The sequence below is a fragment of the Ammospiza caudacuta genome, chromosome Z, assembly GCF_027887145.1.
Source record: "Ammospiza caudacuta isolate bAmmCau1 chromosome Z, bAmmCau1.pri, whole genome shotgun sequence".
In the NCBI taxonomy this organism is placed as follows: domain Eukaryota; kingdom Metazoa; phylum Chordata; class Aves; order Passeriformes; family Passerellidae; genus Ammospiza; species Ammospiza caudacuta.
The window spans coordinates 8,627,473-8,652,316 of record NC_080632.1 but is presented as its reverse complement, the minus strand read 5'-3'; the positions used below and the strand labels follow the sequence as shown (position 1 = coordinate 8,652,316).

Sequence of the window (24,844 nt, the reverse complement as noted above, 5' to 3'; positions counted from 1 at the left end):
TTGATGGGACCTGCAAAGGATCGAGAAATCCATCTCCTTTCTAGAGAAGTCGGTCTCCTCACTCTCAGAAGTGGTCTTGCAGAACAGGCGAGGCCTGGACCTCCTGTTAATGCAGCAAGGAGGCCTGTGTGCCGCCTTGAAAGAGGAGTGTTGTTTCTATGCAGACCCCACGGGAGTAGTGAGAGACTCCATGGCAGAACTCCGGAACCGACTGGCTCAGAGACAGAAAGACAGGGAAGCCCAACAGGGCTGGTACGAGTCCTGGTTCAATCAATCACCTTGGCTAAGCACTCTGATTTCTGCCCTGATAGGTCCATTGGCAATGCTGTTTCTAACAGTTACCTTCGGACCATGCCTGCTGAACAAGCTGGTCTCGTTCGTTCAGAGCCGCCTGGAACGGACCAACATCCTGTTCATAGGCCGATGACAGTTGCTGTGAATTCAACCAGGGAACACTGCCAGTCACAAGATTTTCTGAACTTGTCTGGCAAAAGCTTACTCAGGTTTTCCAAAACCCCTTTCCCTTGTCAAGTTACAACCTTATACCTCATTTTAGTACCTATGTATATGACTACCTCATTCATTTGTGAAAAAGGGGGGGGAGATGTGGTAGATAGGGAACAGGCGCTGCGGAAGATCACGCGATGTCACGGAAAGCCAGGACCCTTTGTTCCTCTAAGATAAGAGATTACCGTAGGAATGTGGCCCCACTAACAGTAGGAATGTGGCCCCACTAACAGTAATGCCAGTAACTTTCCATTCCTTACCCAGTACTTTTTCATTCCCTACTAACCATAGATAAGAAGGACAAACCCCCTTTTGACGTAGAGACCCCTTAGACTATAAGGCCCCATGAGAAGAAGTAATAAACGCCTTTTGACCATCCACCATATTTGTGTCTGCGTGTGTCATTGGCCCGAGCGGCCCTGGAGAGTGGGCCACCGTGCTGATCCTTAGAACCAGGTCGCCTGCCTTGATCCAGAAGGCAAAAGGTGCGATATGGTTTGACGTTTTTTGCTGGGACCCACTTAATTCCTGCACCTGTAGAGACAGAAGCAAACCCTTTGTCCAAAGTGATAAATCAGAATGGACCTTCAATTGGTCCTGTCCCAGGGTATCTAATTAAAACAGAGGGATTTTCTTTCACTTTTGCCTGTGTGTTATTGTAAAAATGCCTAGAAATCGGTGGATCAGGTTCTGCAACAGAGCTGTTGAAGAAATTAAAACATGGAAATCTTTGTATAACCTCATCTGTGGTGTGACCTCGACTCCCCCCTCTCTTGATCAAGAATGCGTTTTAATGTCTGATGTGTCCTCTCAGCAAATGCTTGGTTGTGGGAGAATGTGGAATACCAAGGATATGACGAACACCCCAATCTTTAAAAATGTGGCCAATTTTTGAGATATATATGTGGGATCATTGTCAGTTTTTTTCTTCTTGGGGCACACCCAGTGAAGCAAAAGCTCTGCTAAAAATGTTGACAGGCATGATTAACTGCTTCCCCTGTGTGAAGAGAAGCAAAAACTCCACCAGAGAATGTGTCCACTGAAACATGAGTATTGGTAAATTTACCAAGGGAAGGCTATTTATTTAGTGACATCCATTTGCCATAAGTGCAGGCTTTGCAAACCCTGTGGGTTGAACAACTCTTTCTAGAAACAGGAGGCTGCACAAGCTGACAGTCAGGGCAAGTACTAATGATAGCTTTAGCTTGACTTTTGGAAATTTGAAACATTTGCACAAGTGCTTGTGCATTTTGGTGAAAAAAGGCCTGACTCAGTTTTGCTTGTTCCAAAATGTTTGGCAAAGTGTTGGAAATAAGCACTGTCAGTTTGTCCGCTCTCGCGTTTCCTTCCACTAAAAATCTAGGAAGCGAAGAATGAGCCCTGATGTGAGAAGCAAACTGTGGATTAGCTGGTTATTGTAAAGTTGTAAAAAGCCGTGAAAGCCAATGATATCAACTGTCATTACTAGGATTCTTTAGAACTGATCCTTCTATTCTTTTAACCACATTAGCAACAAACGCAGAATGTGTGAATAAATTAAAAGGTTGTGGGAAGAACTGAGAAGCCTGAACCACAGCAGCAAGCTCAACAATCTGACCAGATCCCTCTTCTATTTGAATATCTGATTCCCAAGTTTTAGTTGGGAACTTGGTTTGGTTCAACCAAGTAATGACTGATTTGTGACCTCTGCCAGATTCCATCAGTGAAGAGAGTTATTGTGTTTAAAGGTTCTTTACTTAACGAAGGTTTCTCTCTAAAACTCAATTTTGCTGCAATAATTTGTGAGCTGGGTAATGAAGAGAAGCAATATCTGCAAAATTAAATAATTCTCGTTGCAAATCATCAGAATTTGCAGAATATTGCATTGCCCAATCAAGATAGTTTTTTTCAGTGGTAAATAGAGAACTGCAAATTCTTCACCTGCTAAACTTAATAACCTTGTTCTGGCCTTAATCAGAATTTGTGTTATCCTCTCTAAGACTGTAAAAATAGTCTTTGGAAACCTTGAGGGAAGAAAACCCCATTCTATTATCAACAAAGGATCTCTCTCAGAAGTGTCTGATTGAAAAATGACAGAACAAAGTTGCATCTTTCCTCCTAAAATTGCAGAAAAGAATGGCTTTTCTGGAATACATCAATGAGCTTGTTGTCTTTGGAGAGCCTCCATGACCTTGTCATGCGCTGCACGAGCTTCAGGTATTCGAGTTCAGGAGAGTCGATGGCGCAGCTTCCTCTCAACAAATTAAAAAGTGGACCCAATTCATCGTTGCTGATTCCCAAAACAGGTCTGACCCAATTGATTTCTTCTAGAAGCTGTTGTAAGTCTTGCAGGGTGTTGACACTGGTCCGGAGCTGTATCTTCTGCAGTGTAATTGTTTTTTCAGTCATCTTCCATCCCAGATACTTCCAAGGTGGAACTTCTTGAATTTTGGCTATGGAAATTTTAAGTCCAGCATTTTGGATTTCAGTAACAACACTAGGACAAGCTTGCTCCATCTCTGGCTTTGTTGGAGCTGCGATGAGCAAATCATCCCTGTAGTGTGAAATCACGGATCTTGGATACTTCTGTTGAACTGGAGACAAAACTTGTGTGAAAAAATATTGTCAAATTATAGGCGAATTCTTCATTTATAGAGGCAATGTTTTCCAGTGCTATCTCTGCATGGGTTCTCTTTGATTGATGACTAGAACTGAAAAGGCAAATCTTGGAGCATCATTGGGATGAAGTGGGATGTGGAAAAAACAATCCTTTAAATGAATGACAATGAGAGGCCAGTGTTTTGGGATCATTGATAAAGAAGGAAGTCCAGGTTGAAGACGTCTCATGTCTTCAGTCACTACATTGATCTTCATGTCATGAAACAACCTCCAGGAGTCCAATGTCTTCCTGTGGATGACGAATACTGGTGAATTTCAGGGACTCTTTGTGGGTGTGATGTGACTTTCTTGTAATTGCTCCTTTACCAATCATTTAAGGCTATTTATTATTTTCTCTGTTAAAGGCCATTGATCAATCCGTATAGGAGGATCAGTTTTCCAGTTCAGCTTTCAAGTGGCAGGTTTTGACGTGGTTTACATCGCAGGCCCACCTCCAGTTCCGTTCCACATTGGGACAGGACATCTCTCCCCCAGACAGTGAGAAGCTTCTGAACAAGGAAAGGATGCACTATTGCTGTCTTTCCTTCAGGACCTGTAATGTTAATCATGGATGCACTTTGCAAACACACGGTAGCATCTCCAGTCCCTGTTAGGGAACCTGCACAAGCTACTAAATCCCAATCTCTGGGACAAAACATGTGAGAGATTACAGTGACATCTGCACCAGTATCCGGCATGCCTGTAATGTAAATTGCTTTACTACAGTGAGTCCGGCAGCAAGTCAATTTTGCTTGCTTGCGGTCCAAAAATTGCATCCAAAAGACCTCAGGACCTTAGCTTCCAAATGGCACAGACAGCATTGAATTCTCTGGAAAGTTGTTTTGCTTGGCTGTACTCATGGGTAGAAGAAATGCAATACCTATAGGTGTTTTTGGTGGAGTCGCTATAGGAACGTTACATGCAAGATTTAAATATATTGGTTTATTGTTAAAATCTATGGAAACAGCTGCTGGAAGGACTGCAAGTCTGAAAATTTGGTGCTAGCTCTGCCTAGAATCAAAAGCTCTTGTCTTTGCTGAAAAAACCTGATAATTCCAGTAGAAATACTTTCATACCAGAAATTATTTAAAAGGTGTATCAATTTTTGAGGGGGCCAATTCAAACCTTGTATGTGAGGGTATTGACCTGGGACCATTTGAGGGATGGTTGACTGAGGGATAAATGACTGAGGTACCAATGCCATTTGACTGGGTACTTGACTGTAAGGAGGTCACTACTTGTGTCCAGGTGCGGTGATAATCCGCGCTCTTTTTCCAGTTTAATGACAAAGCTTTGCCATCGATGTCCAATTGAGAACGACAGTACTTAGCAAGATGCTTCCCTTTCCTACACTGAGGGCAAATAGGATGTGGTTTGATTGTTGTTGTAGGACAATCTCTTTTCATGTGTCCTGCTTTACCACAAGCAAAGCCACAAGCGTTTTTATCAGAGTCCAACTGTACAGTACCAACAGATTTTTAGAAAATGTTTCTTTGTGCTTCAAGGGCCTTTTCAAGCTTTTCCATTTTTTGTCCCAAATTTTCTCCCAAAGCCTTTCCCAAATTATCTCCCATTGGATTCCTAACTTTTCTTAAGAATCTGCAATCAGCTTTCCAAAAGCACTGACTTGCACATTAGCAAGATATTTTGAAGACATGAGCTTACTGCAAGCTGTTAGCATCTCTGTTACACTTGGAGGCTGATCAGGTAAAGTTATAATAGTTTTTTTTAGATTCTTCCTATAAGTTTTTTGATCTCATGGTGAGAAGGAATTATGTATTGTGCATTCACATCGTTATGAGCATATCTTACAGGTAAGGCAAGGAAGTGTTTATTTGAATCCAAATTTTTTCTAAATTTTGAATAATATTTGAATAATATCTAAGACCACTTAGGTAGTTGCAATGGAAGGTCTACTGTCAATTTAGACCGTGTTTTTTTTCCTTTTCATCACTCCTGTATCTGATCCAGAAGAACAGGTAGTGTTGTCACAGCAATCAGCTGTTCCATGAACCCTGCCAAAAAGCTCCAAGTTCCAAGGTTTGTTTTTACCCCAGCTGGCTTCAGCAATGGCATTGAAACAATTAGATAGGTTTGGATATTGGCTGAGTAAACAAACTAATGGCACATCCACAGCAATCAGTGACATGTTGACCGATGTTAATAATGTTAGACATTCTACCCTTCCAAATAGAGCAGCAATTGATTTTTTTTAACTGGCACAAGGACAAGGTTGTGAGGAATTTGAAGGATTGTGTTGCATGAACCTGTCTGATCACTCTGAATCCATCCTCAAAAGCACACAAAAACTGAAATTAAAGAAGATGGTGGGTCCTGGTCGGATAATTTGTCCTAAGAATGGAGCTTTGCACCTTGGCTAAGGGAACTTTGCAAAATCGGTCTCAGTGTATTGGGTGTTTTGGTAGTGATATTAATAGTAATACCTTGCATCCTTCAGTGTGTGCAACGAGAGATGAACAAAACTGTCCAAGAAGTTTTTATCGCACAAGAGAGAGAGGTAGGAAATGGATTCACAGACTGTGCTCAAAATGTCACGGAGATGGTGGATGAAGGTATAGAAATGGAGGAAGGTTTTGAGTTAAGACCCTGGAATCAACAAGAGATTTTTGAACAATGACTTGTAACTATTGTCAGGCATAATTTATGGCCTTTCCACTGACTGGACCTTCACAGCATTAAATTGCTGTGTTGTAATACAGCAATTTAATGCTTAGTGCCAACAAAAATATGCTTTAGGCAGATAAGAAACAAAAATATTATAGTAAGGCCACAAAACGCAAGTAATAAATGACACAATTGGTAAGGTTTCTTTTTGGGTGAAGAGAGAGGGCGGAATTGAGGGAATCCATAAAATTAGAGGGTTTTGGGAAAGCTGCAAAAGGCAGGCCTCAGACACAGCAGAATTGTGAGTAGATCTAAAGCAACAGTCATGAGATAGGTCAGCAGAAAAAATTATTTAAACTGTAGAAAAAGCAAGGGCAAATAAAACAATAAGCCTGTGTATTAATGCTTGTCTGAATAGCTCTCTAAGCTGCACAAAGTTTATCTAGCAAGATATTAGGAAGGTTGACGTTTAATAGTGGAGCTCTGTGCATTGTGTTTTAAGGCTTACAAACAGGTACTGTATTCGAAATAAGCAAGCATTGTTTTAACCAAAGCTACGTGTGCTTATGGTGATTGGATAGAACTAGTGTCAATATGTTTTGCTTAGTGTGATTTGTTAAGAAGATTATATAGTAAGTTGTAACCTTCTGATTTTTGGCCTGCTGCCTGGATTGTGAGCTGCTAGCATCTTCCCATTATCATAATCATGTAATGAGACTGATGCTGAAAAATAAACAGCTCTAGGCACTTTCCATAGCAGCCCTGTCTTGTTTGAAGTCTGTAAATAGCCCCCGGGCGGCGTCACTTGGCAGTAGTGTTGCCGCAGCAACTTTCCTGGGAACCCTGCTAGGAAGGGCTGGGGAGGAGAGCTCCAAGTTCTTGGTGACAGGAAGAAAGCCAGAGCCTGCTAACTCACATCTGGATTCACTAAATTGGATCTTTTTAGATTCATACAAATCGGGCTGCTCTCCAGCTGTAGACCCTGACTTTGTATTTGTGATGCTTTCCAATGGACTGTGAGAGGTTCCACACTGTATCCCTGCCCGCAGGAATACAGCTGGAAAACTCTCAGGTCCAAGAGCAATCTCAGCATGCCTTCCCCCATGACCCCAGCAGCCAATGAGACAGGCTTCAAGGCTTCTGAATGAACTGTCTGTGCCTTCACAGCAACTTTCCTGAGCTCTCCCACCTCCACCCCATCCACCTCTCTGGGCAGAGCCATCCCTGCCCTGCTCAAGCCCTGGCTGCCCCTGCCACCTCTGTCCTCTCCCCTGCCCGCTCCCCTGCAGGCAGAGCCAAATCCAAAGCCCCACCACCCACTGTAACCGGAGGCTTGGGAGCCAAAAGTGGTGAAAATCCCGGAAAGTTTTGGCAGAGGAATCTGTATGAAAAGAGTCCTCGGAGCTCCAAAGCCAACTGCCAGCCTGAGCCCGATCCGAGGGGGTGACTTCCTGGGAAGGGCAAGCAGTGACAGGAGTGACCCTGCAGCCCCTCGGCCAGGCAGAGCGGGTCCAGAGCCCCCCCTTGGCTGACCCCACCTGCACAACTTCAGAATAAGATCCGGCCGCATCTTTTTCAGAAGAGCAGCAGAGCACAGAAACAGCAGCTCCTCTTTTGCAAAGCCTCCCCAAACATTAATCTCCTGGACCAATTTGATTCCCAGCCTACCTACAACATGTCCCATGACCACTCAATCTCTTGGAATGCAAGAAAAATCCCAAACACTCTCTGGGAATTCTGGGGTTGGATGATTTCCCGCAGGAGTTGGGGCAATGCCTGGTTGCAGTGTCGATGACTCAGGGAATCCTGGAAAAAGCAGAGAACATGACCAAAGCTGGAAGCTGATCTGATTCCCCTTTTCCGGGCTTCGGGGTGCTGTCCACACTGCCTGGAGAAACCCTGGACATGCCAGAACACCCTGAACAAAATCTGAGATCCCCCCAGAGAAGGATGAAGGTCCAGCACCACTGAGAATTAAAGACTCAGAGCCAGGTGTTCTGTTCTGATGTTTGAGAAAGTCTCTGTTACAATCATTCTGACCAAAGCTCTCCATTAAAGCTCTGGAGACCGGCATAAGTTTGACCAAAGACTCTTCCTTTTTGAGAGAGACTAGATTGTGAATTTTCCACTTTATCTGGTCCCAGAAATCAAAGGTAAAATCAGACTTCAAGTCTGTATTTTGAGTATTCACTTTTACCCAGATTAATTATCTTTTAGTTCATGTTTTGACATGTCCGAATGTCCTTGACCCTGTAAAATTGCCTCAAGCTATTAAACGACATCCCATTCTGGTTTAGAGAGATGGTTTCCCATCTCGTTGCCCCCGAGGTTGCTACTTATTACTGACAGGGGTATCAGCTACAGGCGGCGAAGGGGACGATCCATTCCTCCTTTGAACAGCCTGGGCCTCTGGCAATGGCACTGTCCATGGCCTTCTTTTTATTTTTATATTCCTCTAGCCTAGAAATCCTCCTCACTGAGGAGCAGCTTTCCCAAAACCCTCGGATTTAAAGGGTTCCTACAATACACCACATAATATATATTTTAATATATGTACTGTAATAAATAGAATCTATGAAATGTATCCCTGATCTTTTTCTCAGCCAGCAGGCCTTTGCAGCGAATTCTGAGCACACGTGGGGCTCTGATGCCAGCCCAAATCTGCGCTTCCCTTGCCCAGCCTGAGTGCAGGTGGGGCACGTGCTGGGCATGGCTGGAGATTTGCATGGCCAAAATCCTCCAGCATTTACATCTTCCCATGGCTTTGGGTAGCACAAATTACAACACATCCATCTCACTTGACAAATGGCATTTCTTACCAGCGCTGACCATTTCTTACACCAGCGCTGACAAAACAGAACCATACAGATCTTTGTTAAATTTTAAAAAAGTAATTTATGTATTTGTTACAACACACTATTTAAAAACATACAAATAACAACTTCTGGTAACAAAAACTAATTTATTGCAAACCTCTAAAAACACTCATTATACACAGAGATCAAGGGAAAATTAACAACTTAATTTATTGCATGTTATGGCAAACATACAGCCCATATACAAATACGAAAATATCACTATTTGCCTGTAATACCAAGTACTCTACAAATAGAATTCCACCACTATACCACTCCAGACACATTTAAATAGAACTGAATACATAAATAACCACTACAATATACAGATGTGAATACAAAATAAATGTTACCTATTACATTCAAGAAGCAGATACATAAAACAAACCTATCTATAAATAGACAAACAGCAGTACCAACCTAAATATCTGTACAACTGCATCAATACAAATATACAGCAATATATCTGGATATATATGTAAATATAATATATATAGAAATACATCAATGCACATCTAAAAAAATATAAAAATACATATATACCAAAACAAATACCAATATAGCTATTTAAAAAGACCAAAACTACATCAATACATCAATAGAAATAGATACCTACACAACCGTATACATACGGAAATCTAAACACAGATATTACAATACACATAACGAACTGGATACATATACACACAAAGATGTGACTGAAAACCTGTATCTATACAGGTACCTATACGTACACAGATACACAGTACATTCATAAATCTGATACCATATGTACAGAAATAGGCCTGAACAAATAGCTGGCTACTTATGTACAAGTCCATATAATAATCCCTGTTCACATGCAAGTCCGTGTATCTTTAAACAGAGCTCCAAGCAGAGGGATCCCAGCTGCCCCATCTTCAAAGCCTCTCCCTCGGGCTCCTCCTCCCGTGCAGAGCAGCTCTCCTGGACAGCGACAGCAGATGGGGCATCTGGCAAGCAAAGGGAACACTGAGTGAGTATGGGGACCTTTCCCTTGGCAGCAGCTGCACTTCCATCAGGGAAGAGGAAATGTCAGAGCCTCCCCAGGAGGGTCAGAAGGAAAAGCAGCCGAGCGGGCCGGGCTGTGGTGAGCTGTTCACTTCTTTCAGGCATCCCAGTTGCTCTGAGGGAACTCCCTCATGTCACCTTACTGAACCACCTCTGCATTTACCAAGACTGTGGCTCCCAAATCAATCAGTATTTATGTCTCCAGCTGCTTGCACCAATGACAGGCAACGTCCTCTAACAGAGCTGGGGCACAAAGTTACCTTCCACAGGTCATCTGACGGGGCCTTGTGCTTCCTGTGCTGCCTGTCTTTCTCCTCACCTTCCACTTGGAATTTTTACAGCATTTCTCTTTCTTTCCCCTTGATCAGCACTAAAATGCACGTTTCTCTCCCAAGTTTGACTTTCTTCAGTGATCCTGTCAAACCTTTTCCCAGAAGCTTTTATCGTGGAATTGAGTGTCAATTTCAGCAATTTTGGTGATTTTATGTGAGATTTATGCAAGTCTCCTGTTCATCAGGGCACCATTTAGGAAGGTACCAAGGGAAAAAGGATGTTTCTATATGTCAGTTCACTAGTGGAATATTCATGGATAGAGAGAGTGATTAGCTGAATTTTACATCTACTTGTAACCTGAGAGTGCAACAGGTGATTTGGGGAGAAATTAAAGCCAGATCTCTCCTTCTACCAGCCTCTTTTCAAATGTAAAGTAAATAGAGCAGGGTGAAGAACTTTAGAGTTCAGTTCCTGAAGTGCCTTATTAAGGTGCTCTTAAAGTAACCGAGATAAAATCTGGGCAGGCATTCCTAATTTCCAGACACTCATTGTCAATTTCATTGACTCTGAAAAGAGCAGAGATGTGCCCATCATACCTGATCAATCCATGTGGGGATGTTTTAGGTTCAGATTCTTTGAGGCTTTAGATTTTTAGGTCTCTAGACAATGCTTCCAGGAATCTAAATAGCTTTCAGAAACTAAACTTTTCTCCTTTTTTCCTCAGTCTTTGCACTCATGTGCACCAGAAACATTCAGTGAATGAGTTCCACTCTAATCCATCTCCAAGATGAATCTCCCAGCTGTGTTCACACTGGTGGCTTGTATGTCTCTTCTGCACAGTGCACTTTTAAAATCTTCATTCCTTATTATCTCTGCCCTTCTTTTTCTGTTTTAGCTTACAAATGCAAGTTTCTGAGTTGCCAGCACTTGCTGTGTCTGGCTGAGGATGCTGAGTGCTGGAGTCCTGCAGGATGGAGCCTTTGCTGCAGGCAGTGACAGCTAGAAATTGGCCTATGACCTGTCATGTTGGGTTCCTGTCTCTCCCGCAGCCAAAGAGATTGCATTTAGGGATCCAAATCCAAGTGCTCTTGAGTCACAGCTGCAGGCTTGAATCCACACAGGATGTCAGGGCTGCCCCACTCCTCTTTTGGTTTTTCCTGCAAACGCCACTGCCTTTTCTGCCTCAACTAGAAATACCGCAGCTGTGCCAAAACCAGCTAGTGGGTGGTATTCCAAAGGCAGTGTGCTCTGGGTAGGATGAATGAAGAAGAACCTTCCCCACTTTTGAACCGTTCAAAAGAAATCATAAGTGTGTCTTAGCACCAATAGAAAAACAACTGCTAACTGAGGAGGAAATGTTGAGTTTTCGGAGGGAGTCAGAAAGGGATCTTTCAAACCATCTTCCAAATCAGTTGATATTTCAGAAACTTTAATTACTTTATTTAATTAATCCTAGTCTAGAACCATATCCTACAAAACTCTACAACAATCCTACTCTAGAATCTGACTCTACAATTCTACTCAAAATTGGCTATGGAGGTAACATCTTGACATGATATGTTCTTGTCTCTTACTTCTTCTGGACTGAGTTGATGAGTGGTGCCAGGATGGATGCTGGCTTTGCTGTTGTTACAAATGGATGCTGTCCACAGGGAAAAAAAAAACAAAACAAGAGCAATGAACCATGACTTTGCAAGCTAAGTGCTTCACAGGCTCCATGAGGATTCCTCTAGTTGCTAGAAAGACCCAGAAAGTAGCACAGTGGGACCATCTGTTCCCCAATTGTCAGGTGCAGGACCTGGCCATCCCAGGCAAATGTGGCCCAGAGTCCCAGGCATCTGTTGATTGTTATGTCTTCATCTTGCTGGGATTTTTGCCCTGCCAGTGCTGTAGAAATGGTGCTTTCTGTCCCTGGGGTTTCTTCCTTTCAGGAAAATCCAAGGATTCACATAGGTCCCTGCCTTTGAAAGACACCTTGAGCAGCTGGTGGCAATGGACAACAGTGGACATGGAGCGAGTGATTTTGCAATGGCACAGCTGAGCTGTGCCAAACTGCCTTGTGATTAGGCACTGCAGTAATTAAGAACTGACATTCCAACAGCTCGTTTCTCTGCTGCCTTGGGGGCCAGTTACAGGACACGTGTAGCCACTGAAATTTTGCCTTGTCCACTTGGTAACAGTGGTGTCTCAACTATCACCCACAAACCTCTGACCACAGTCTCTGCTGCTCTTTCTAGGAATCAGAAGAAGTAATCCATGCCTTAATATTCTGTGGATCCATCTTGGGCTATGGGCTGGGCTTAGGGCTTTTAGGGCACCTTGCAGATCTCTCCCTATGTGCAGTTCCCAAGTGCAGCACTGCAGGTGGCTAAGGAACTACCAGTAACTTTCCAATGGATTTGCTGGCAGCCAGAATCGAGAATTCAGGACTCTGAAGCTGTAGCCCCAAAGAGCAGGGAGGTGCTCTACGGCACCACCTTTGTTTTAGCAATGGAGAGCGAGTGAGCGCGTCCTTGTCTGAAAGGAAGCGCTGCCCTGCGTGCCTTCCTTCCGGCAGCTGAGGAGGACAAAGTGCCAAATGTATTTTGCAGGCTGGAACCAGTCTGTGCTTCTTGTGCTTTTTCAGCACGGCTCTAGCCAAAGCTCCAGCCACAGCTCACACCAGAGGGGAGCTGTGGGGAAAGCCCCTCAAGAGCAGCAGAGTCTGCAGGGGCTGTTGACATTTACCTCTCCTCCTGTGGCAGTGTCGAGTGCTTTAAAAACATCTCCAAAACTCCTAGAAACAAAAGAGAAGCAGAGAAAGGAGAAGCCATTTAGATCTTGCAGTGAAAGCCAGCCCACACAGGAGATCTCTGCTGTAAATGTGTAAAATTTTAAAGGTATATTGAACATTAACAAAGGAATGAATAAGGAAAAAATGCAACATTGAGAGTCTCCATGACTAGCAGCCATGTCATCATCTACAAAAAGGACGCTCGGCCTTTCATACCCTTAGCCCCTCCAAAAGTTTTGTCAGTCAACTCTTTCTCTGCTGTCCATTGGTGGAGATTACTTTCTTGCACCTTGACTGGAGGTCAGGTGTTGTTTCCCCCTGCCTGCTGGTCACAAGCCAGCCCTCCCCAAATGCCCTGACTACCAAGACGATTACAAAGGGGAGGGGAAAGAGGACTGTGGGAGGATATATAACAATATCATCACTACACATTTGAACATCCACATAACATCTACTTCTTAACTGACAGCGCCAACCATGGCACTACTCATCTAGAACACACTGAACCAGGAGAGAAGGCACTGTTGGCATCACAGCTGAAATCTTTCCTAACAAATCTCCCCACCTATTTGCCCCTTTCTTGGACATGCCCAGGGCTCCAGTGCATGTACATCTGTGCCTTTCTTGCCCTTTGGAAGCAGTGGAACTGGCAGCATCTGCCCGCCAGCAGCAGCTGCTCCAAGCTGGGAACGCTGCTGGCGGTGCTGATTTCCAGAGGCTTCTGTGTGCCACGGGAAGCCAAGGCAGGAGCAGGCTGAACGGTGCTGGCGCTGCTGCTGCTCTGTGCCAGAGAGCCCCGGCTGGGCAGGGCACGGTGCCCACTGCGCTGCGGGCTCTTTCTCCTGCCAGAGCTGGGCACACCTGGCAACAAGGCATGACAACTGGTGGGCAAGCCAAGGGCTTTCTGGGGCTGCTCTGCTCTGCACACACCCAGGACACCTGCAGCACAGAATCTTAACCCTCAAACAGGTGAACCAAAGGGAAACAGCTGGAAAAGTTTTCATTTGGTCCATTCTTACCTGCTGAACAGAAGTCTTCAAAATGAACGTTACCAAGCAGGGCCTGATCCCTGCTGCCTGCTCAGGGTTAGAAGAGAGGCAATACTTGATCTCAGCACTGGGTATGTGGGGAATCACTTCCCTGATACGTGCACACCCAGCAATCTCACTTACTTGTTTGTATCCATGGATCTAAGACATTTTCAATACTTTTCTGAAACTCACAGGCTTAATATTCCCCCAAATTATTTGATTTACTGATTGATATCTTTTGACTTTCTGATACCTAAAGCACTTCTCAGAATTTACTGACATGAGTATAGGAGTGTTGTGTAGGTCCCTGCTGGCTTTTGTCACAGGTTCAAGAGGAGCCCCATGCACAAAAGAACCCAGGACAAAACGGGGCTTGCAAAGCAAAGTCATTCTATTAGTTGCAATAGCAAATAATGCACAGCAACCCCTGGATTCCTAAAAATCTGCGGAGCAGGAGAAGGAGGTGGAGCATGGTGCTCGGCAGCAGAGGAAGGTAGGCAGTGCACATTCAGGACATCCCCTGGATGAAAATGGTGTGCATCTCATCCTTCTCACCCTTCCAGCTCAGAACCAGGCCCTGTATCTCCTGCTCAGGAGTGGAATTTCCCAGTTACGGCATTGGCTCACACATGGTTGGCGTGTGAGATGAGGCCAATGAATCAAGGCTTTGAAAGAACTGGAAGAGTTAAAATTTTAGCAAGATTTAGTTAGGGGGAAAGAGTATAGCAAGAAGAGTAGAAATAATAAGGGATAGTTAATTTTTTTCAGGTAAAGTAGTTAGGGCTAGGGTAATATATCCCTTGCCTGTCTTTACTATGTTTAAAGAAGCAGGATGGGATGCGGATTTCTTTGTGACAAAGAAGAGGACCAGAGCCTGCACCTGGGCCTTGAAACTTCGGCTATAGGCAAGAAGTGCAAAAGCCTGCCAACAGGTCATAAGTAAAGAGATCAACTTGAGGAAGACGTCTTGGCCTTCATCAGAAGGACACCATTCCCCACTTTAAAACCCACCAACCCATTTGAAGTAAAAGACTGCAGAAATGTGAAGGAGCTTTGGACTGAATTATAATACATTTTAGTACAGAGGGGGGTACGCAGTGTTACCTAATGAATACGTGTTAGGTTTTTTGGGAATTATATGAATGTGTACTCATTTTAGATGAGTAGAGAGCCAGTGATTCTTCACACATGTCTTTAAGAGACAACTCCTCCTGTGCCTGGCACTGTAATAAACACACCACCTTCTAACTTCAGCTGTGGTGAGTTCTATTCCACACCTCATTTGGTGACCGTGGCAGGAACGCTTCTCTGCTCCAGCAAGAATAACCGCGCTGTGGACGTCTCTGGGCACTGCCAGGACATTCCTTTCCTGGAGGCACCTCCGCTCTGGGCTGTTCCTTGTGGGGGACAGACAAGACTGCTGGGACTGTGGAGAAAGGGAGTGTTTAACTCTGTATAAAGTAACCTGTAAGGAGAACGCAGGGGAAGGGCTGTTCCTAAGTCACACAGAGATGTCCTGCGCACAACGTACGCCTGTACAGTTTGGGTTTGGGTCTGGCTGCTGGCAGAAAGGATTTGCTGTGTCAGTAAGGACCTGCTAGCAATTCTGGGTTTGAATTGAGTAAATGCTGTTTTATTGGTGCAAATTTTCCTGTGCGATATAATTGTGGTTGTGTTTTCAGTGTGTGAATGTTTGAGGGAGATGATGATGTGGGTGGATGCTGTTGTGATTTATGGTGTGTGTTGTGTTGAGAAAAGCGAGCACTCTGTCCCCTCATAAAGAGAGACTCCTTTCCCGGTGAGCTTGTGTGTGTGGACTTTGTAATTGCAGGGGTTGGTACTCCCTGTGACACCTGGTGCCTGGGTATACAGGGGGGTTGAGTGGTTTTTCTCCCTCATTGTGATCATTTGGGCCTGAATGGTTGTTTTTGGGGAGATTTTAGAATTTGGTTTGTAACAAGTGCAGCAATTTAGGCAGAAAACTACAGTGTGGTGATTTACGTATGTTGACCTATGGTAGTTCCTTTATACCACCCCCCCTCCTCCAGGGTTACAAATCTCCTGCCAGAAGGTGGACACTCTCTTTCCTCTCCTGGACATCTTCGTTCCTCTCCTGGATGCTCCCTCTCTCTCCTGGAGTTTTTCTCCATTAAAGCTGTGCGATTTGGTCCCGAGAAGAAAGAGCGCCTCTCGTCTTTTGCTTTGTCCTTGTCAGTGTCACTGGGGTCCAGAGCTCGCCAAACTGATCCCCCACGAGGCAAAAACCGACAAATGGCCCCACATGCAGAGCTCAAAAATTGGCGACATTTCTGATGGACAGGAGTGTTTGCCACACTTTTGGAATTCCCTATTCCCACACATGTCAGGCAGTTGTTGAAAGGATGCAGCACACTCTAAAACCCTTAAATGGTCAAAAAAGGGGGAGTGGCCCAAGCAACACCTCTGATAAGTTAGGGCAAAGCTTTAGATGTCTTTATCTTTTGAATAGATCATTTGTAGGACCTAATCCTCCAATTTTTAGGCACTTTTCAAACAGCACACAGGCAAAACTGAAAGAAAATGCTCCCGTTTTGATTAGAAACCTTGAGTTTGGACAAATTGAAGGACCATTTGCACTAATCACTTGTGGCAAAAGGTATGCTTGTATTTATTTGCACAGGTGCCAGACCTAAGTGGGTCCCTGCGAAGAACATGAAACCATCTCATACACAAGAGCGCACCGACAATTCCACCAGCAGGGAAATGAGCACGCAGACGTGAGCCACACGGAGAAACTACAGTTCATGCCAGGCATTCCCTGTTCAACCTGTGAAACCTACAAATCTAGAGTTTGATTGCTGCTCTTTAGGCTGTGAAAATTGTTTGTATCACAGAGCTCTTTCAGCAAAAGCATGGTGTCCGTTTTGTTCAAAAGAATTCTAAGATACCCAAATTTATAAAAACTGAAGGTCTGAGGGACAGTTTAGTGCCCTGAACAAGTGCTAAAAGATTTGCTTGAGAGCTGAAAGAGATGGGGAAGCTTTTGCTGAAAAGCAGCTGAACAGAAACATGGAGTTTGATCAAATGCTATACTGGCATTTGTTGGTTTTGCTTGCTTGCTTTTGCAGTGCATATATGCCTGTAGATCAACCAAAAATGAATGTTTACCTTGCTTTAGCCAAGTCAGCAGGCTCAGACACCATATGTTTGACCAATTTGAGCCCATACAAACCCTTGGTGACCTGTTTGGTCAGTGTGCCAGTGCCAGCCAAGGAATGGCCAATAGCCAATCGTGACAAATATTGGTGTGAGGCTGCCAACGAGACCAATCCCATAACCAGCTGGCATCATTGGGCCCCTGATCTGCTTAGAGCACCTTCTGAACCTCAAGAATTGGAATTCTTGGTTCATTTCTAATGGAAATTTGTGCTGCCTTTCAGTACCAGGGAGATCCACAGTTAAATGTTACTCCCCATCATCCTGTGGACAGATACTCAAGTTTGTGGTGCAATTGTACTACCCCAGTGTCCCCTAAGGGTGAAACTGCTGACAAGCAGATGACCTAGATGAATCCCCACGACAATTAGTAACAGAATATTGGCTCATTTGTGGAGATGAAGCCTGACAGAGAATTCCTCAAAAATTAAATGTGGCCCATCTAGCATCAGACAACTCACTGGGATAGCACCTATCATTAAAAAAGCCATCAAGAGAAAACACAGAGAAAAAAGATTTGCCCATCATTATAAAGAAAAGTGTAATAGCAATTTCAGACCTAGGGCCCTGCTAAATGAGTTACATCAAATTTATTTCTGCATCCACTTGCCTCGGGTGAGGCATTGAGACCATTATAGCAATTGGGGTGTTGGCTGGAGAAAGAAGACAGTGCTACTTGTGTTGCAATTAGTGACGTGATGACTGGTGTTAGTGTTGTCAGACATGCAACCTTACAGAACAGAGCAGCAATTGATTTTCTTTTACTGGCACATGGACATGGTTGTGAGGAATTTGAAGGATTGTGTTGCATGAACCTGTCTGATCACTCTGAATCCATGCAGAAAAGCATACGAAAGCTGAAAGATTTGACAGCTCCAAAAAAGGAAGACAGTGGGTCATGGTTAGATGATTTGTTCCAAGGATGGAGCTTTGCACCTTGGCTAAGGGGAACTTTGTAGAATAGGTCTCTATGGATTGGGTGTTTTGGTAGTGGTACTAGTAGTAATACCTTGCATACATTGGTGTGTGTGACAAATGATGGACAAAATGATCAAAGAAGTTTTTATCACACAAGAGAGAGAGGTAGGGAATGGTTTCACAGAGAGTTCTTGAAATCTCACTCAGATGGTGGATGAAGGTATGGACATGGAGGGAGGTTTTGAATTAAGACCTTGGAACAGGCGAGACTTTTTTGGAACAATGACTTGTAATTGCTATCAGACATGACTTTTGCCCTTTGAACTGACTGGACTTTCACAGCATTAAAATTGCTGTGTTGGAATGTAGCAATGCTTAATGCGAGCAAAAAGGATGATTTAAGCAAGTAATAAGCAGGTATGCTGCAGTAAAGCTATGAAATGCAAGGTAGTTAATAAACGACATGGATACAAAGGTTTCTTTTTAGTTGTACTGAGAGGGGGAATTGTGGGAATCCTTCAAATCAGGGGGTTTTGGGAAAGCTACAAAAGGCAGAGCTCAGAGAAACCGGTTGGAGCTAAGCAGCAGCCATAGGATTTGTCAGCACAAGTGTTATAGAAGTAGAAAAGTAAGGAGAAATAGCAAAATGGCCTGTGTGTTAGTGCTTGCCTAGAATAACTCGTTAGCCTTCAAAAAAGTATCTCTAGCAAGATTTTAGGAACTTCTCAGCTTAATAATGGAGCTCAGTGCATTGTGTTTTAAGGCTTACAAGCAGGTATAGTATTCAAAAGAAGCAAGCACTGTTTTAACAAAAGGTACGTGTGCTTATAGTGGTTGGATAGAACTACTGTCAGTATGCTTCTGCTTTGTGTGATTGGTCAAAAAATTTTTCAAGTAAGCTGTGCCATTAAGTTCTTTGCCTGCTGCCACAGATGTGAGCCGCTGGCATCTTCCCATAGTCAGACCCAAGTAATGAGACTGATGCTGGAAAACAAACAGCTCGAGGCGCGTTCCTCAGCAGTCCCGTCCCGTTCGTGATTTGTAGAGGGACTCCCGGCCGGAAATAGTGTATAGATGTTAAATTACATCCATGATAAATTAATAGGTATTGTTTCATTAATTTTGATACATTTTCATTTCATATAGATTTATATATTTTAATTTAATAAAGATTTGATTTCTTCCTCCAGCTTGGGAGAGCGAAGAATTACAACAGTGCAAAACCTTCTGCCCACACAGCAGTCAGCCCCCAGGCGTGTGCATGCACACCTACCCACTGCGCTTGCTCTTCTCAGCATCTCAGGGCTGCTGTTTGCACAAAATTGGGATGAATTTAACTCAACAGAGCCACGGCTGGTGTGTCCAGCTTGTCATGAACACTCATGTGGCAACGAACAACACAGAGCTCTCAAATCACATGATCACAGGTCATTTCATTCCTGCTGGGCACTGAGGACATCTTAAAAGTGCCAAAGACACAGAAAACGGGGTGGAAAACACTGGCATCATGGTACTGCTGGTATCCTCATGAAGGATAATCTCTTGAATTTCTTAAGGTGGGAGCTTTCCAAAAACTAGGAAAATTGCTCAGCACTGACAGCCCCATTGTGAATGGTTTTCTTGACTTGGCAAAGCTGGGGTGTTAACAATGGACTCCGTCCTTGGTTCAAATCACCTGCCCTCACTGCAGACAAAAGCACCACCACCAGCAGCAGAAGCTACTTCAGTCAATTTTCTCAAAAAGCTCTGTTAAATTTGGGAGAGGAAAAGAAAACAGATCAGACACTGTGGATTAATGACAAGACTCTGAGGAACAGTTCCAAAGCAAAGGGCAGCAGCTTCTCTCTGGGCCACTCCTTGTGCTCCAAGGCAGCCGGGCTGCCCTGGCTGCCCAGGACCCTGCGCCCCGCGGGCTCTGCAGAGCTGCACAGCGGGGAGGCAGCTTCGGGCACCTCAGCCCTGGGCAGGAGTGGCTGCTTGCTTTGCAGGGCTGCCTGTGGGCAAAAGCAGGGTGCTGGCCTTCTGCTCTTGGCCCTAGCCTGGCCTTGCAGGGTAATCCTGTTCCCTGTCTCAAATGTGCTAAAGACAGACTTGTTTGTTTCCAGCTCTGCACAGCATTGATGTGCACTGCAAAATACCAAAGGACTAAGGCCTGAACAACAGACCCTGACTGAAGCCTCCACAACAGGACCCGAGCCAAAGCTGTTCTCTAGATGATCTTTCCAACCCAATGTTCTATGTATCTGCTCCTTAACCAAGTATTACTGTCAAATATATTGTTGCCTCCATTCACTGGTGAAGCATGTCTGCATCTTTCTGCATGAGGAAAATGGACAAGGCCACACCTGGTCTTGGTTCTTCCTTGAGCCCTGGGCAGGCTCAAGGAGAAAACCAAGAGGAGAATGAAATCAGCTGTGCCCCAGCAGAAGCTCTGGCACATTGCTCGTCCAGCACTGTCAGAGCCGGGCTACTCTCACAGCGCACTCGGGAGCCTCGTGGCCAGCAAAGGTGGAGGCACCGCAGCATTTCCCCGTTCCCAGCCGTGGCTCTGCAGGGCTTGGCTGGGACAGCTTCCCCCAGCTGATGTGCAGCTCTGGATGAAGGGGAAAGCATTGTGGTACCTGGTGATGTATCTTCCTTAATAACCAGAGGCACCCTTTTGTAATAATGCTGAGGTGCATTGCTTAGCTTATTCTTTCCTGACTCTTTTTTGCACTTTTGCATTACAGAAAATTACACTGTTCCTTCAGATGGTGTCTGTGTCTGCATGTCTGACCCTCCCCAATATCAAAACAAACACACAGCCAGTTTAGCACGAGACCTGCCTCTCTGCCAGCCCATCTCTTGGCAAACACCCCTGGCAGCCATCTCCACAAATGAAATTCCCACGTTGCAACTTCCTTTTCTGCAGGCAAGTGAGAAAAGAAGCCGCTCCCAATTCTGGACACCTCCGAAAACCAGCTGCTTTCAGCAGTCACAACCCTGAAATATCAACCTCCTTCCTTAAGCTGCCACAGGGAGCTCCCACCAAGAGGCCTTTTGTCCAAGGATACCCACAGAAGAGCTGGAGAAGGGAGCAGATTGAAACACAACTGCTTCAGAGTTTAAACCTGCCTTTATCAAATGAGAACACACCAACCTGTCCCAAAGGGAAAGCAGGCAGGAATGAGAAGCTCCTCTCCCACAACAGCAAACTCTGTGCTTCCTTCTGTTCCAGCTGAAGAGTGGAGGCCATGGGCTACACCTCACTTTGGGAAGGAGCCCTGGGAATTAGCCTGATCTGGGAGGGCAAAAAAAGGAGCTCTCCAAAAAGCAGGAAAAGATCCTCTGGAAGGAATAGATGATGACAATATTTCTGCAGAAAAGCGAAAAAAAGGATAATTGAAGCATTTCAAAGTGCCCAGACTGAAATTTATTTGCCAGTACGACAACCCCAAAGTCTCTGTGGTGTGTCAAGAAGCTCAGGAATGAACTGCAAGGCTTGGATAAACATCATTGCTGTTGTTAGCCTTAAGAAACACAAAATCCCATAAGCGATTATATGCAGGTGCTTTTATTAAGACCTCTGGGTTTCAGGAGTATTCAATTCAAATCTGACTCCAACCATATATTTGAGATGATCATGCTTTTATGTTCTATCGTTACATAACTTCCATGTTAATTATTACACTTCTATTGTTCTATTGTATACATAGACTTCAGCCAAGCATAGCCCTCCCTAAATTTCCAATATAATTGTTCATGATTCTTCTCATGACTACATAATAATTATATTTAATTACTAAACAATCATCACATCTAACAATTATATAATTTTTCATACTGCTTATGCAGGTTGATCTGGGAAAACACAAAGCCTAAAATTGTCAGATTCAATCTTTTACATTTTCCAGGGCTCCACTATCAGTGTCTGTCCCCCAGAGCACAAGCAGCTCCCCAACAAGACTAAGGGACAAAGCTTCGCCCTTCAGCTCCCTACAGCAGCTCTAGGGAATCTCTCTCCATTGCAAGATCTCCTTTGTCAGTCTACAGTGACAGGAGTTGGCTGCAGGAGGCATTTGCATTGGAGCTCTCCCCAGATGGGGGGAAGAAAAGGAAAAGGTGATTCATGAGGAAAGAAAAGGGCAATGCTGTTTGGGAAGACACCAGTGTGAGTTTGCTACAACTCTAGGCCAGAAATGCTTTGAAGAAAGCAACATCCATCCATGGGGCAGAACTTTGGCTTTGATATCCATGCTGACAAAATTGCTGCCCCTTCCTGCTGCTGTAGCTGACTCCAAATCATGAGAAATGCGCCAACTCTGCCAAACACAGGAGGACATGCTGAGATGAAACCAGCCAGTCTGCTAAAATGGAGTCCAAATTAATGTTTTCTAAGTCCCACTTTTCATCCTTTCTGCAGCCAAGCCAGAGCAATGTCCTTCCTCTCTGTCCCCGATGGTTATCCAGGCATGGGATGCAGCATGTAGACAGAGCCTGTCACTGCTCCCAGTGCCCTGCCCTGCCCTTCCCTGCCTGCCTTGCCCTTCCCTGTCCTGCTGGAACCTGCTGTGCTGTGCCGTGCCGAGCCGAGCCGAGCCTGGCCAGCGGTCGCATATTTCGGGAATGACCCTCCCCTCTGCTGGCCGTCAGCGTAATGAACATAGCATTTTCTAACTTTGACTAGTTAGAGAGTCTTTGTCGGTGATTTTCAGTTTTAACAATGCAGGGAGCTTTTGTTTTCCCTGACAGAAGCACAGTTGCTGCCAAGGGAAGCACACCCAAAGACCAGTAGTGACCCAGCCTTCCCTTTGCTTCCCTTTTCCTTCCCTCACTGCTACACAGTGCTCTCATACCACGACCTCAGTGCTGCCTCACCCGAGCATTTAGAGCTGCCTCCACGCCATTCCAGGTGAAGTGCAGGTGCTCACGATTCTGAGGTATTCCTAGCTTCTTGGGAGAAGGTGTTTGCTTCATCTGGACTTCTTGGCGTTTCATCAGAGGAGCCAGGAACAGGCAAATTTCATCTCCACTGTGAGCTCTTCATTCTGCTTGTTCCCATGGAGCTTAAATGCCAACCTGAGCTCATCGTTCCTCTGGTACCCATAGACCATCACAACCCTTCCCTGGCCTCTCTAGAGAGGAGCAGCTGCACATCTTCAGAGCAGCACTTGCCAGCCCGCAGCCCATCAGGGAGGGAAAGAGCTTCTGCCCTTGCTTTCCAAGCAGCTCCTGGTTAATGACCCTTTCAAGTGTTTTCCTGCAGTGCTCTATCATGGGTAGATCTCAAGTGAGAAGCAGGTAGAAAGTGTCAAGTTGCCTAGGAAGGGGGACCTTGAAAACAGACAGATTCTCTGCCTCATTTTCCTGTCCTCGCTGCAGATTTGGAGGGTGTTCTGGACATTTTATAGACAGACTCTCTGTAGGGGTACAAGGGCACGGTGAAAGATATTGCCTAACAAGTGGTCAGTGTTAGGTGCACTCTCCTCTTTCTTTGAATGAAGCCAAACTGGGACTCTGATAGGACATTGCAGACGTTTAAGACTGCCTGCCCTGCAAATCAAGCCGTGCCATTGAAATGAGCTCTGTGTGCCCAACAACAGCTGCAGCTGAAGAATATGGCCTCACCCTCAAGGCTGTTTATAGAATAAACTCACAGTACAAGTTTAGCATGTATGTCTATAGATCTGGGCTCTTCCTGGGTGAATCCATTTTCTGTGGTCTTTTGTGATGAGAAACCAAATGTAGCCAAATCCCAAAGCTGCTGGTAAGAAACACAATGCTGTGATTCTAGGGTGTTTGTGTGTGTGTGTGTGTGTCTCTGTGCGTGTCTATATCAGATTTCCGGTCCATGCTTTAATCTATGTACATGTCAATTTGGATAAATATTTTTAAGAGGAAGAACTCACTCCTTCAATCCTCTGGGAAGTCTGAATACATTTCTGGAACGGAGGTTGCTGTGTGCTTCCTGTGATGTTTGATCCAAGGCAGCACTAGAGCTCTGCGTCCCAAAGACACATTTTGGAGCCTGACCAATGTGTTTGGATTCTTGCAGCCAGGCCAGACACTTCAAGCCCCCAGCACTCAAGCCACCAGTGTAGGTTCTGCAGCATGGACAGCTACAGCTGGCTGTGGAATACTCCTGGGAAAGAGGAATTGCCACCGCCGGTTCTGGACATGGTGCTTAAAACACTGGAGGAGATGTTTTCTCCCTCTGCTTGGGCAACTGCATTGGGCAGGGAAGAAAGGGGCTGGACTGAGAACTTGTGAATGTTGTTGCATGGCTGAGAAGGAAAAGCTTCTTGAGTTCAGCTGTGAATGGACAAGGAAGTATTTGCCTGGTAAAGCATGACTTCTTAAAGAAGAGGGAATGAATATGTCATCTATGAGTAAGGATGGAAAGGTGTGAGCCTGTGTTGGCCAAGTTTGGGTGCTCCTTTTCCTGGGAAGAACCCCTGATGCAGGAGCATTTGTGGTGAGGAAGTGGAAGCTTTGTAGGTTCTAAGAGGCTTTGTTTGATGGGAAAGAAGAGAAGAGTGTTTGGAGAAGTGGCACTGAAGGCCCAGTGTCCCGTGCAGGGAGGGGCATGCCAGAGGTGCCTCTGTTGCAGCAGCAGATGTGGGCTGTGCCTCTTTTGGGTGGGAAGGCCAAGGCAAAGCAAGGGCTGGGCTGCTGCTGCTGCTGTGTGAGCCCTGCCATGCATGTGGGCGCTCCCAGAGCCGTGGCTGGGGCTGGGCTGCAGCTGCAGCTTTCTTGTCCTCTCAGTAAGCTGCTGCCTGCAGTCCAGTTTCCATCTGGGAAATCCTCAGCTGGGCAAACTGGCCAGTCTTGCTGTCCATGTTGCAGAGCTCTTTCCCCTTGCTCTTGGGCATCTCTGTGGGAAGAGATGTGTGCTGCAGCCTGGATGAGACTTCTGTGCTCAGGGCTGTGGAGGAAGGAGCACATCCCTTTGCCAGGAGCTGGCAGGACTCCTGCTTAGCAGCCATTCCATGTGTTCAGTGTCACCCCCATGTTCAACACTG

The 24,844-nt window shown here is 45.0% G+C and overlaps 1 protein-coding gene across 1 annotated transcript in view; it reads left to right on the top strand.

Annotated features, from left to right (window-relative positions):
* The first annotated feature begins 644 nt into the window (after positions 1 to 644).
* The window catches only part of LOC131571582 (uncharacterized), an 88,181-nt gene continuing 63,981 nt past the window's right edge, over positions 645 to 24,844 (top strand). The window contains 1 exon segment of the mRNA XM_058824360.1: positions 645 to 693. Coding sequence (XP_058680343.1) covers positions 645 to 693 — 49 coding nt within the window.